The sequence below is a fragment of the Eptatretus burgeri genome, chromosome 3, assembly GCF_056783735.1.
Source record: "Eptatretus burgeri isolate ZD-2024b chromosome 3, Ebu_testis_v1, whole genome shotgun sequence".
Lineage (NCBI taxonomy): Eukaryota > Metazoa > Chordata > Myxini > Myxiniformes > Myxinidae > Eptatretus > Eptatretus burgeri.
Window position 1 is genome coordinate 31,545,695 of NC_140963.1, and position 12,871 is coordinate 31,558,565.

A 12,871-nucleotide genomic window follows, 5' to 3' on the forward strand; every position below is an offset into this window, starting at 1 on the left:
TACAAAAAGAAATGAGCCCACCATATTGCATGAGTAACATGGAGATGAGTAATGCATGAGTAATAAAAGAGGGGAGCAGGAAGGTGGTTGATGACCCTATGAGCAGAGCAGATCTCGAACTGCTTGTTCATGAGTTTTCAAATCATGATCTGCCTTTTTTCAGAACTATTAAATAGTTTCTGTGCATCCCCTTGGAAAATATCAAAAAATTTACTTTATATGTAAAATGTTGTCAAATTATGGTCAATAATGCAGGTACATATTTACAAGCATTCTCCTCAGTATTGTAGAGGCACTCATTGAACAGGGGACTGATAAGATAGCTCAAAGGTAGCATACTTGCTTTTGAGATATCTCACCTGTATTTCATCCAGGCCCAAACATATATGCTGTCGTCCTGGTGGCTCATATGCAGAATGTTGCATCAGCGAGTATACTATCCTTTGAAGGAGATGTGAAGCTGGCTGTCTCAATTGTTAGAATTGGCTTGTGGATGGTAACTATTCTCCTATCTATCTTAAAATACAGTAGATAATCATGTGCCAAGACATAAGACATTGTAAATGTCTGCCTTTGTTGAGGGCTGCTTTGTCAGCATCCTGAAAGAGGAGCAGCAACTTCTCCAAGTTTAATTCTCGCTGATGAAAACATTCACAACGAGTCGTGGTGATCCATCTCTACACCTTCTGGCGTGAGATGTAATAATAATCAATACAAAGAGTATCTCAAGAGACTTGCTGCTTCCACGTTGATGTCCTTGATGATCTGTTTAGTTTATTTTGCAGTTATTCCTCTATGCAAATGTTTATTCTGCTGGCTCAGCATTTATTCATCAATATCAATCACAAGCCTCAAAAAGGGGGTCTGGGCATTGTCTGTGAATTCCATTGACATTGACATGAATTGGCCCTTTTCCCCACTTGCAAAACTTTCCGATAGCAGCTGAAAACGCCAAATTTACTCAAGACTGTTTATCTTCATCTGTTCCTCCCAAGCAGCATGTCCCCATTAATGATGCCAATGACTTATTACCCTCACTTCTCTACATCTCACACTCACAGTGTATACCTCACTGTGTCATGTCTGAATTTTGTTTGTGCCTCTTTCTTGTTCAGTCTTTAAAAGCCTCTCAAACCCTTCCCAAAATTCCCTTGTGCTCTTGGAAATGGACTCCTCCTTGTGCTTCATTGTCTTTCTCTCCAGTGCCACAAAGCAGCACCAATAATTATTCCCAACCTGGAGAAAGATAAAAATTATATGGCAGAACATGAGGATAGGGAGGAAGGGGGGGTGGGATAAATTATGCAGTAAATTAGAATAAGATATTCGGAGTGAAAAGGAAAGGGTCCACCATATTGCATCTATAGCAATAGGTGTGTGTGTGTGTGTGTGTGTGTGTGTGTGTGTGTGTGTGTGTGTGTGTGTGTGTGTGTGTGTGTGTGTGTGTGTGTGTGTGTGTGTTCGGAAGCTTTTGAGGAATGAAAATATATGCTTCACATTATAATAGAGCTCAAGGGGGGGGGGGGTGTGGAGGGGTTGTTGTGGAGGGAATTATTTATTTATTTTAACCTATGTACTGTGAGGTGTGCTAACATTGGAACCACGACTTATCTTTTGTAACATTCAGGAACCCAGGCACCTGCAGTGCTGTGCTGAACTCAGTGATAGTAACGTGTACGCGGTGGTTTCGGGTAAGAAGATTTACAGCACCCCCAGCGACTTTGCATTTTGTATCAAGGTGTGTTTTGACTTTTTTGCCTTCTCTTTTTGTCCGTATGGAATCTGCTTCCACATTCAGTGACAGGGACACCTGTTCCACAATAAAATATCATGTTCGACACGTTTTTTTTTGATAGCAGACAACTTATTAAACACAAAAAGTAGGTTCAGAAGCCACCATAACTTAGACACAAATACAAAAATTGATATCGTGGGTGGGGGTGGAGGTTGGAGTAGAGCTGGAGTCCCGAAAACTAGGAGTCGCAATATCTTACAATTTGAAACCATTTTGTGTCCATCAAGCAAGATGCACCAAACCTGTGTCATTGTCCACGAAGTGTAATGTGTCGGTTTTCTCATCAAGTTGTCTTTCTCTGCACCCGAAAGGAAGATTATATCACTTCATGCTTTTTGTTCTTTCTTCAAACACTTCAGAATAAGCACATACAATCAGACAGGATTGGTTTAACTTAAAATATATTGCATAAAATGCAGCAAAATCAAGTGCAATGCAGCTGTAAAAGGTCACACAGATGAGTACCTAATTTGAGGTGTACAGATCATGTGAGTAGAAGAAACACATAGTGACAGAAGGCAGAGATTTGGAAGAGAGAAATGGAGAGAGAGTAGAGAGTTAGAAAAGACAACAATTTTGAGTGGAAAAAAAGACAAAGAGCTTGAGAAGATTGATTGTGTGCTCTGCCTGAAGGCAGGTCATTTGCTGCTTGGCGAGGGTGATACTCGGTGGTTTGCCATAACCTTCCTGGCAGTTAGTTACGGCAGAAATTTGGAAATTGCTCAGCGTGCCGGCGATAGCTCGCCTACTCTTGGGGAAGGACACCTTGGGATTTTTAACGTCCAACTACTAATCCTAGCAGACGGGACACCTGGCTTAACGTCCATGCGAGGGACGGCACACACATTCATGAATCGCTCTGCCTGTGAAACACCGAGATGACGGTTTGTAACTGGGTCGGGATTCAGAGCCAGGCTAAACATCTTAAGAGGTGAGCATGTGTACCTCTCGGCCATCCGTTGAGAACATATGGTTAGGGAAAGTTTTTCTTTGCAATCGAACAGAACATGAAAGAAGACACTGAGAAAGAACAAAGCACTGTGCCACTGAGAACATGCATGTGCATGTAATCCTTCATTGTGTTATATTCCCATTGAATCTCTCGTCTTCCATGCTTCCCCTTTTCCCACATTTCGTTAATACGCTGTATTACTCCCTTCTCGTTTTCTCCCATTTTCCTCCACTCTTCTGATTCCTGTACTAAGTTGGTTGGAGGCAACAAACCTTCAATACAATATACTGTTTTGCTGCAAGGTGAGGCTGAAGGCAAATGGATCGTGAATTATTTTGGTATTTACCATGTCATGGACCATAGCATGTTATTAACCAATGGTAACTACAAAACTTACACTAATTAAAATAAATAAACAAACAAACTTACGTGACGGACACACAACCGACGTGTTCACTTATAAGCAACCTTGCCAAGATATTCTTGAAATGTCATGAATGATCCATAGATGTTTCCTCATGATTGATGTCTGTTTACGAGTTATACCCATCTGCCAACTACAATGTCATTACAGCACCACACATAAATGTACACACACGGGACTACAACTTACCTGCCACAGAAACTACCCCAAAGGTGGTTTCCATCTCAGATGATGAACTTTATTTTCCCAATTTTTTTTCCTTGGAGCCTCTGCAGGGAATATATACATTTTGAAACCCTCCTGTGATCGATTGGTGCATCCAATGGCACACAGCTTCCTGTCATTTAAAAATAGAATGATGAGCTATCGATGGAAACAAAATGGTGCCCATGATCCACGTGACCGGAAATTTTTGGGACACGTCGTGTCGCTACTCCTAGTATATAGGGACTCTCGGTGGAGCAGGAGCGGAGAGATAGGATGTTAGTCTTTTGGTGATATTTAATAATGCTTGATTTTAAGAATGAAAATGTATGCTTCATTATAATAATAAGTGCGCTGAAGCTGCAAAATGTCAGCGGTGCTTCTATGGTGACAAGACATTTGGAACCAAATAACTTGCAAGCTGACGCGGTTACCAATTAAATTAATGAAACAATTTTTTATGAGATGCTGCAGGAGGCTTTAATTATTTTGAGTTCCATTCTTGCATGGAATTGTAAAAAACTTATTGTTGTGATGTTAATTAAATGGCTGAACACTTTCATAATAACAATGTGATTAGCCCCGATTCCCAAATGATGCACTCGAGCTGCAAAAGCTGCCTTTATCATGTATGGCCAATGTTATTACTGCAGTGAGATTTGTGTTCATTTAAATAGTTTGAACAATGAAAGTTTGTCGAGTGAATTGAGCTCAAATGCTACAAGTAACATTTACGTAATTTATGAACCCGTAAAAATGGATTTATGAACCACTAACAGTCGACTTTCAGTAAAATTATTCCTTGCACGTCAACCATCTGTGATCACACAGCGACTAAGAATATAAATGGAGGCGAAACTAACTCGATGCCACAGTGTATATTCAACTTCTCTAGAAATACAATACAATCTCAAATGGCAACATGTTTATACACAATTTGCTGTCATACATAAGTGGGTGCATTAACATTTGTTTGTTCACCACGCTCAAAGTTCCAAATTTAGTTCAAATCCATGGGTTATGCGAGATTTCAAAGGGAACTGAAACCATTGCTGCTGATGTTATCAGTATTAGGTTATTCCAGAATTGATTTGACATTTCTGAACCAAACAAATTAATCATACTGCAGTATGTATCATCCGAGAAGTGTCTGTTTGTTTGTGTTTGTTTGACTTCTCTGCACTTCTGAACTGCTGGATTGAATAAGTTGAAAACTGGTAGTTGTATTTACGTAGTGCACGGGTATATTTTAGGCGATAAAACAAAAATTGGGGGTTGGGGGAGTGGTTCAGGGTAGGGGGAGGACCCCAATTCACTCCCTGTAAATGTGTACCGCACCCGGTCGAAATGGGTATTACAAGTCACATGTTGCTACAAATTCACCGTCTGTCCGTCTGTCTGTTCCCAGGTACCACAAAACGACAACCGATCACAACCGTTTTTTGGGTGTGTAACCCTAGGACCCCTTGGAGTAAAATAGGCATAAATATAATAACATGGCCCCCTTGATGGCTCACGTAAGGAGCGGGTGCTTTGAGTATCCATAATTCTGGGTGAATCAATCCATCTGGAAGGATGGGTTCTTTACCTATATAATGTAAATCTAAGACCCCAGCATTCTCTCCTTTCTTTTGTATATGCACCTGTCAATGACAGCTTTTGCATTTGGCCATTATAGCAGTGTTTCTGTTGTCAATAGGGAGAGATGTGAACACACCTTAACACAAGATGTGTATTTTTATTTTTACACAAAGTTGAGGCTCATCTAGGTACGTATCTATCTTCAATTTTAACCCATTTACACTTTCTGCTGCCCCGACTTTTCGAGGGAGACCGACCGTTTCATGCATTACCTACTCTCTGACTAAAGGACCGCTCCCTTAATACTTCCATAACTCTCATCTTCTTTACTTTTATGCTATGATCCCTGGTCCTATCACTGTCTATTCTGCTGAAAAACTCATTTGCACTTATTTTGTCAATATCCTTCATTATCTGAAACATCTTTCAGATTCCCTCATAATCACCTCCTTTTATATTATATATATATATATATATATATATATATAGAAAGATGAGTCTCCTTCAGCCAATCCCCATAGCTTTGTGGAGGTAGCCCCTGAATAAATTTAGTCGCCCTATGCTGTTCCTTCTCAATGGCAGCTTTGTCGTTCCTCAGATGTGGTGACCAAAACTGCATACAATATTCGAGATGGGGCCTAACTAAATTCCTATACAGTGTGAAGACCAACTCTTTTGATTTATGATGTACCCCCCTACAAATACAACCTCAAACCCTGTTAGCTTTACCTGAACCTGCCTGACACTGTTATCTGCTTCCACTCCATAACGATTACCACCCCCAGAACCTCCTGTGTCACATGATCCAAGGTTGTCCCTTGTCTCATTGAATCTCTATTTTCATTATTCTTACTCACCCCAGCACTTTACATTTCTTCATGTTAAACTGCATCTGCCAATCTTTTTGCCCAATCCATTAAAGTATCAATACTTTCCTACATCTGATCTTCCCACTCTCTGCTATCTCCCTTACCTCCATGCTTGGTGTGAGATGCAAATTTGGAAAGTCGACTCTTCACCTTGCTACCCAAATAATTGATGTAAATTATTAATAATAATGGTCCTAATGCTGATCCCTGAGGTATCCATGAACATACACCCTCTGAGCCAGACATACTCCTACTCACAGCCACTCTTTGCTTCCTATCACAAAGCCAGTTTCTAAGAGAGTTAGCTATCCGACCAGCGACTCTGCAAGGCCGCACCTCAGCAAACAACCTCCTTTGTGGTACCTTATCAAATGCCTTTTGAAAGTCAAGATACACTACATCCCCTGCACTTCCCTAATCCACCCAATCAGATACTGCTTCAAAGAACACCAATTTTTTTTTTTTTTTTTAACATGACCTCCCTTTCATAAATCCATGCTAATTACCTATACTTGGTTTGAAAAAGGCCAGTTTTGAAACGCTGGTGTTACATTTGCTTCTTTCCAATCCTCTGGTACCCACCCTGACTCCATCGAGCTGTTTAGGATATCCGCGAACATGAGGCTAATCTGATCTGCCACTTCCCTCAATACTCTTGGATGCATGTTATCTGATCCTGGAGCTTTATCATCCCTTAATTTTTCGAGTCGTTTCTTCACTTCCTTTACTACTTGGATCTTGGATCTCTTGGATCTCTTCTAAAAGCCCTTTCTCATCCATAAGAAGATACTCTCAGCTATTTGAAGTTCCCCTGACTGTTTCTGTGTGTAAATGTAGAAACAAAAAAAAAAACTACAGTATTGAATAAAACTGCCATCTCACCCTCATCATCCACCGATTATCTTGTGTTATTCCTCAATGTGTCAACACTCCTCTTAACCATTTCCTTACCCCTTATATACTAAAATAATTATGTTTAATATTCATGGCTATGTCCTTTTCATATTTCCTTTTGGCCTGCCGAGTTATTTTATGAACTAGTCTCTGTTTCTTACTTTACTGATGAGTCTGATTCCAGTCCTGTTATTTTGTACTTAACGAATGCCTCCTGCCTCCATCCTTTTAACAGTGTATCTCCCTGCTTCACCACCATGGTCTCTTTCTGCCTCTACCTTTACACCTCACTAGAATATACTGACTCTGCACACAACACATTTGCTCCTGTAAGGTTGCCCATTTCTCCGATGCAGATCACCCACTCATTAACTTTACCCAAACTAAATCTCCTAAATCGCTTCTCACACAAAAAAAAGTTTGCCTTCTTACAACCCAACAGCCTTACACCACTATCCCAAAATTCACATCTCATCAAGAAAACAAGGCTTACTATGTTATGGTCGCTTATCCCATGGTGATCTCCCACAACCCCCCCCCCCCCAATCACCATATTGAGACTGTTAGTTAAAAAAGAGGTTTCACACTGCCCCCCTCCCCCACCCATCTTGGGCTTTTATACACATTGGGTTACAAATCAATCTTGGACAAGAAATAGAAAATCCTCATCCACTCTGCCATTCCCCTGTTTTTGACCCAATCTATCCTTGGCAAGTGAAAATCCCACAAAATAAAAACTCTTCCTTTGTCACATGCCCTTCTGAATTATTCACATGTCTCACTTTCCTGCTCTTTCCTCACACCAGGAGCCCTGTAAAAGCATCTTACAAGTTTCTTACTATTCCTACAATCTCCAAACTCTATCGACACAGAATCCTCAACATTATTTCCCTCTTTAATGTTGTGCTTTTCTCTCGATACGTGTCTTTAACCCAGGTTACCGCACCTCCTCTCCTTTTTCTCTTCCCTATCATACCTATAAACATTGTAGCCTTGAATTCCTGTCTTCCAGTTGGATTGTTCACGACACCACATCTCACATCACAGCAAATATGTCGTACCCCTCGCCATCCACCCCAGCTTCAAGCTCTTCCATCTTTCCATTCATGGAATTCACCCGCCCCCACCCCCCCCACCTACTATTGAGCACACTGTGACCTGACCACATACACTCACAATGACCATGCAGGGATCCCCACATATTCACAAACCCCTCTCCCCTACACCAACCCTTCAACCACTGGTTCACATCCGTCACTCCACGACAGAAATATAGAAAGATTCACACCCTTGGTAGAATCCTTGAAAAAAATCCTTTCACACCACAAATTCTTCAAATGCTCCCCCAAAAACTCGTACCTCTTCTTTTAAGGTTCCAAAAGACCCTCCCCACATCAGTACCCCAACCACCCCACATTCCCTCCCAACGTTCCTGTCCTGGGGTGGTACCCCCTCCCTCCCGCATGTACCACCACCAATTTTCCAGTCCCTTAACCTGACAAAACATCATCCAACATTTCATCAAATATACTCTATTTTTCACATCCTTGTGACAAAATGGAAAGTCCACAAATTCCCTCATCCTCATTGCTGACAAAAAAACTGTTCCTGGACACCCTCCCTCCCCACCCCACCTGACGCCCACCATCACGCACACATGCAACACCGTCCTTATATCCATCGGCAAAAGGCACAATATAAATTTATAATAATTATTATTATTATCCACATGCACACTCGCAACATTCCGAACACGAACCACACCAACCGCAACCCCAATGCCATCACCATAATTTGAAACTCCCTCAACCTCAATACCCATAATCACACAGCCCACCACCCCACCTTCTCACACACCATCACACCCAGTCTGTCACCTGCCCCCTTTGCTCCTCCAGCACCAGCAGCACACTCTGCACACTACTATCATCACCTGCACCCTCTGCACTGCTCATGCCATCCAAACTTGCTACATCCCCAATGTCACCCACATCCTCCACCATCACATGCATCTGTTGTAGGCCCACCCAACAAACATGACCGACAACAAACACAACTGATCCAGCAAAGATGCTCACCCTTTTCTCAGTTTCCTTGCCAAAGCTATTAAATGAGCTGGACCCAAACATTTACAGCAGGAAATATTCCTCACAGTCTCCACCAACCTGAAAATTCCCCAAATACGAGATACAACACCCAATACACTGTTTATAACCGTTAATGCATTTGTTCGTGGCCTTGCATTTATCGAGTGACATCTGCTTCATGTTGTCCTCTTCTTGCTCAGGCTTAGACCCCTTGGTGACACTATTGGTAACAGGTTCATCACCTTTACGCTCAGTAGACTCAACACTTGAGTGATCCATCTCTCCGATGTCATTCCTTGAGGAAACCCTGTTGTGAGATCCACTTCCTCCTCATCTGTCCTCCAGCCTCAGGGCAATGCACTTATATCCACAATGCCAATCGTAACGGTGCCCCCCATGAATGCCACAACCATCTGCATAGCTGACATCCTGCCATATGGCCTCCCACCCCAGGAGCACCCAAATCATCCAAGAGGCTGTGTAGACCCATAAGTAGGGAAGACTTCACCCTTATCTTTAATCGCATGCTTGAAGGTCCGGAAAACAGTGCTGGGACCAAAGACTCCCAGATAAGGCCACCCAACCTGCCTATCAGGATGAGAGCCAGATCTCTGTCCTGGGCAACTCTCAGAGAAGACGTCACACTTGGACCAGTTGTCGGCTGCACAGGGAATCCCCATTGAAGTGCAACTGTGTGCAGGCCAGACTGCTGACAAATGTGATTCGAACCAGCAGCCCTTAGGTCAACCACACACACTTTAACCCACGATACCAATCTAGTCAAACAACACCTCCAAGGAAAAGGGTTCTACTAATCATCTACTGAGTGTCAAGCGAGGAAGCAGCATGCACCATTTTAAAGTCTTTTGTCTGACTTGACCAGGCTTTAACCACTGACATCTCATACACAGAACGGACACTCCAACCATCAGGTCACTGAGTCTGGTTGCTGCTTTCTCACTTGGTGGTTTAGTTAGGATAAATGGGGATAGAAAAGATTGCCAGTATAGATTGGGTATGACGCAACAAGTTCTGGAGGGAGAAGTAAGTTGAAGTATGCAGTCAGCCTGGATTTTGAGAGTCCAACCAGGAATAGGTTATTGGAAGAATGCAGGTGTCCTGGAAAAGTTGGATCTGAGGACAAAGGAGGAGGACCATACTCTGTGCAGAGCGTTGGTTCTGCTTCAGCAGTCTTCTTGGCTATTGGGCACAATCCTGGACGGGTCACCACTCCGACACAGTATACCAGCAAGCTGGCACTCATTTTGCCGACCTCAGAAGGATGACAGGCCGATTTAACCTCACCTGGTATTAATTCAACAGCTGAACGGGATTTGAACTCGGTACTCTCGGATCCAAAGCCCACCACCCTAACCATTAAGCCAACACCAGCCATACAGACTTGAAACCAAATTAATATAGAGGACAAAGAGCAGACTTTAAACCGAGAAAATGTTGTGCCTTTTTTTTTTAGTTTTGTCCCAGATGACATCATCCCCGTGAGCATATCTAATTTATTTATATTAACCAAGCTGGAAACATGTTTTAAAGCTGCTGCAATATATTTATTGCAGACTCTGTGGCATTGCAGATAGTAGTCTGGTAAGTTTGCGGTTTGATTCCATCCTTGGCTAAAGATTTTTAAAATGGTATGTACTGTTTCCTCACTAGACACTCAGCATTTAGAGGATAGAACTTGGATACACCCCATGGGTTTGTCATCCTTTGGGGGTAGGGAGTGGGGTCGTTTTGCCTTTAACTTCCCCACTAACTGCGGAGAGGAAAAACTACATCACTGGATGGCCTCGCCTCATCCAAAGTGCTCCAGTAAGTTAATTCCCCCAAGAGCAATGGATGTGTTTGCCTCATGTTAAAAGTCAAATCATGTGTTGTCTGGTACCTTTGTCTGCATCTGTGTGAATGATTTGTCTGTGACAGCTCTTCCATGAACCTTTGTCCCTGTCTAAAAAAAAAGTCTGGACCCAACAGGCTCTCCATTGACAAACAGAGCAGAGAAGTACAACTTTTTAAAAAGTAAAACTTTTCGGCTGAAGAGTCAAATACAAATTCATCAAAACAAACCAAGAAAACTGAAAGATAAGATGTCTCCTAGAATTGAAAATCATTTCATTATTAAAAGCACATCATGTTCAAGAGTTTCTATCAGTGCTTAATTCTCTATTACAGCCGAACAGAACAAGTCTCCAAAAAGAGTTGAAAGTATTCTGTGCTGAGGATGAGCAGAGTAGGACATGCTGGGTGACTACGATGCGTCTTTTCAAGGTAAATTGTTTAATTGTGGTGTTTGTTGTCATAATTGTTTTTATGAATATAAACATTGTGGATTTGTAATTATGTCTCCCCCTCTTACAGGAAGAGGAGACATTGTTTAGTTCTGTTTCTTCTTCCTTTCTAACAATTACAATCATCCAGCATTCCTTCATTTAATGAGCCAATCATCTTCAAATTTTGATTGAGCTAGCTTCGTCCAATAAACCCAGACCACATTTTATTTTATTTTTTTTTTTTTTTTACTCTTTTTCATTTTTCCCCATCTTCTGAAGAGGGGTCAAAGGTGAAACACTGAAAAATCACACATTTTGCCATGTCGTTCCCTTGTGTTTTGGTTTATAGAGATGAAAGTTGGTACCAATGTGCTTTCAAACAGGTCCTCTCGGGGGGGGGGGAGGGGGGTATATAATAATTTCGAATTAGAGTCGTTTTGGGGATGATCGAGGGGTCAAAATTCAAAATTGGACACAAAATTAAGGTTTTTGCCTTTCAATGCCTCAGTGTTACAACTATTCCAGGAATCAATTAGCAAAGAGATGAACTTCCAAAGCATCTACAGATTGAAGTCGACAGAAATTTGTTTGGTGCTTTTCTTTATCATCCACAAGTATCAAAGGTCAAAATTGAGTGTAAAATGAAGGTTGCCAGCCTGGCCTGGTATTCAAAGCAATCCAAACAACACTTGGCACAAAAAACAACAATCTTGCCACAGCTCCTGCAGTAAAAGTTGCGTGTCAAGAGATGAAAAAAGTAAATGTGACCATCACCAAGCAAGCACATCATTGGTTATCTCAAGTCCGACAGGATGGTGTGGAGATAGCAAACCTAACTTTGAGCATTCGAGTCTGTAGTAATGATAATAATAACTTTACATGGAAAGCTTAGAGTTTTGGGGGGAGTTTTGGATACAAAATCCCTTGGAGGGAGCAAGAGCACAGAATGGATCAGGATGCAACAGAACAAAAGGAACAGCAGAAACAGAGTGGAAAACACCAACAGAAGGGCTGAGGGACAAAATAGATGGAGACAGACAAACAAGGCTTGTGGATGAGAATGAGGGGTTGGGGAGATTTTGGGGGTAGACACGATGGCTACACAAACAAACTCTCAGGAAAGAAAAACATGAAATTTAGAAGGATGTGGGTTTGCGGTGGGGACTGGGGAGCGGCGGGGGAGGTTAACAGGTATAGAAAATATAATGGTTTTGGTTTTGCGATGACCTGAGATGGTGGTGAACAGCTGTCTTGAAGACCTGGAGGGAGGAATGAGATTGTTGGTTGGTAGTTGGTTCCACAGGCAGGATAGAAGAGTGACGAATGAGTGAAATCAAGCTGTGATTCTGGATTTTGGGAGTTTCACTGGAAGGGTGTTACATTGCACTGCTTGCAACCTGCAGAAACCTGAGGGAGACAAGGCATGGAAAGGGCAGAGGTTGCAACACCAGAAACTAGGGGGTAGAAGACAGAGAAACCACCGATTGTCTGTGATGGCCCATAAGCTCAGCTTCATTGCATGAGATTCCCTTGATTTTAAAGGCCTTGGTTTCCACACTGTCAAACTAAGCAAGGTATGAGGCGGTAGTGTAGCAGCATAGCAAACCTGTTGTGCATTTTGTGATACAAGCACCAAATTTGGCACAAATGTACAGTAATATGTTGCGAACATTTTCAGATATTGGGCCACTTGAAATTCTCTCTTTATGTCCGCCATATTGTATTTCAAATTGGCCGCCACTTGAAATCTACATTTGCTATTATCTCTGGACGTAATGCA

At 42.0% G+C, this 12,871-nt stretch overlaps 1 protein-coding gene across 9 annotated transcripts in view; it reads left to right on the plus strand.

Moving 5' to 3' along the window:
* LOC147029632 (growth factor receptor-bound protein 10-like) overlaps nucleotides 1–12,871 on the plus strand; it is a 261,138-nt gene that overhangs the window by 210,197 nt on the left and 38,070 nt on the right. For 6 of the 9 annotated variants that reach the window (XM_085872823.1, XM_085872824.1, XM_085872822.1 and 3 more), the window contains 2 exons: nucleotides 1,628–1,738; nucleotides 10,994–11,089. In XM_085872823.1, coding sequence (XP_085728949.1) covers nucleotides 1,628–1,738; nucleotides 10,994–11,089 — 207 coding nt within the window. The remainder of the gene's footprint in view (nucleotides 1–1,627; nucleotides 1,739–10,993; nucleotides 11,090–12,871) is intronic. The other 3 variants (XM_085872826.1, XM_085872828.1, XM_085872825.1) reach the window with 2 other exon arrangements.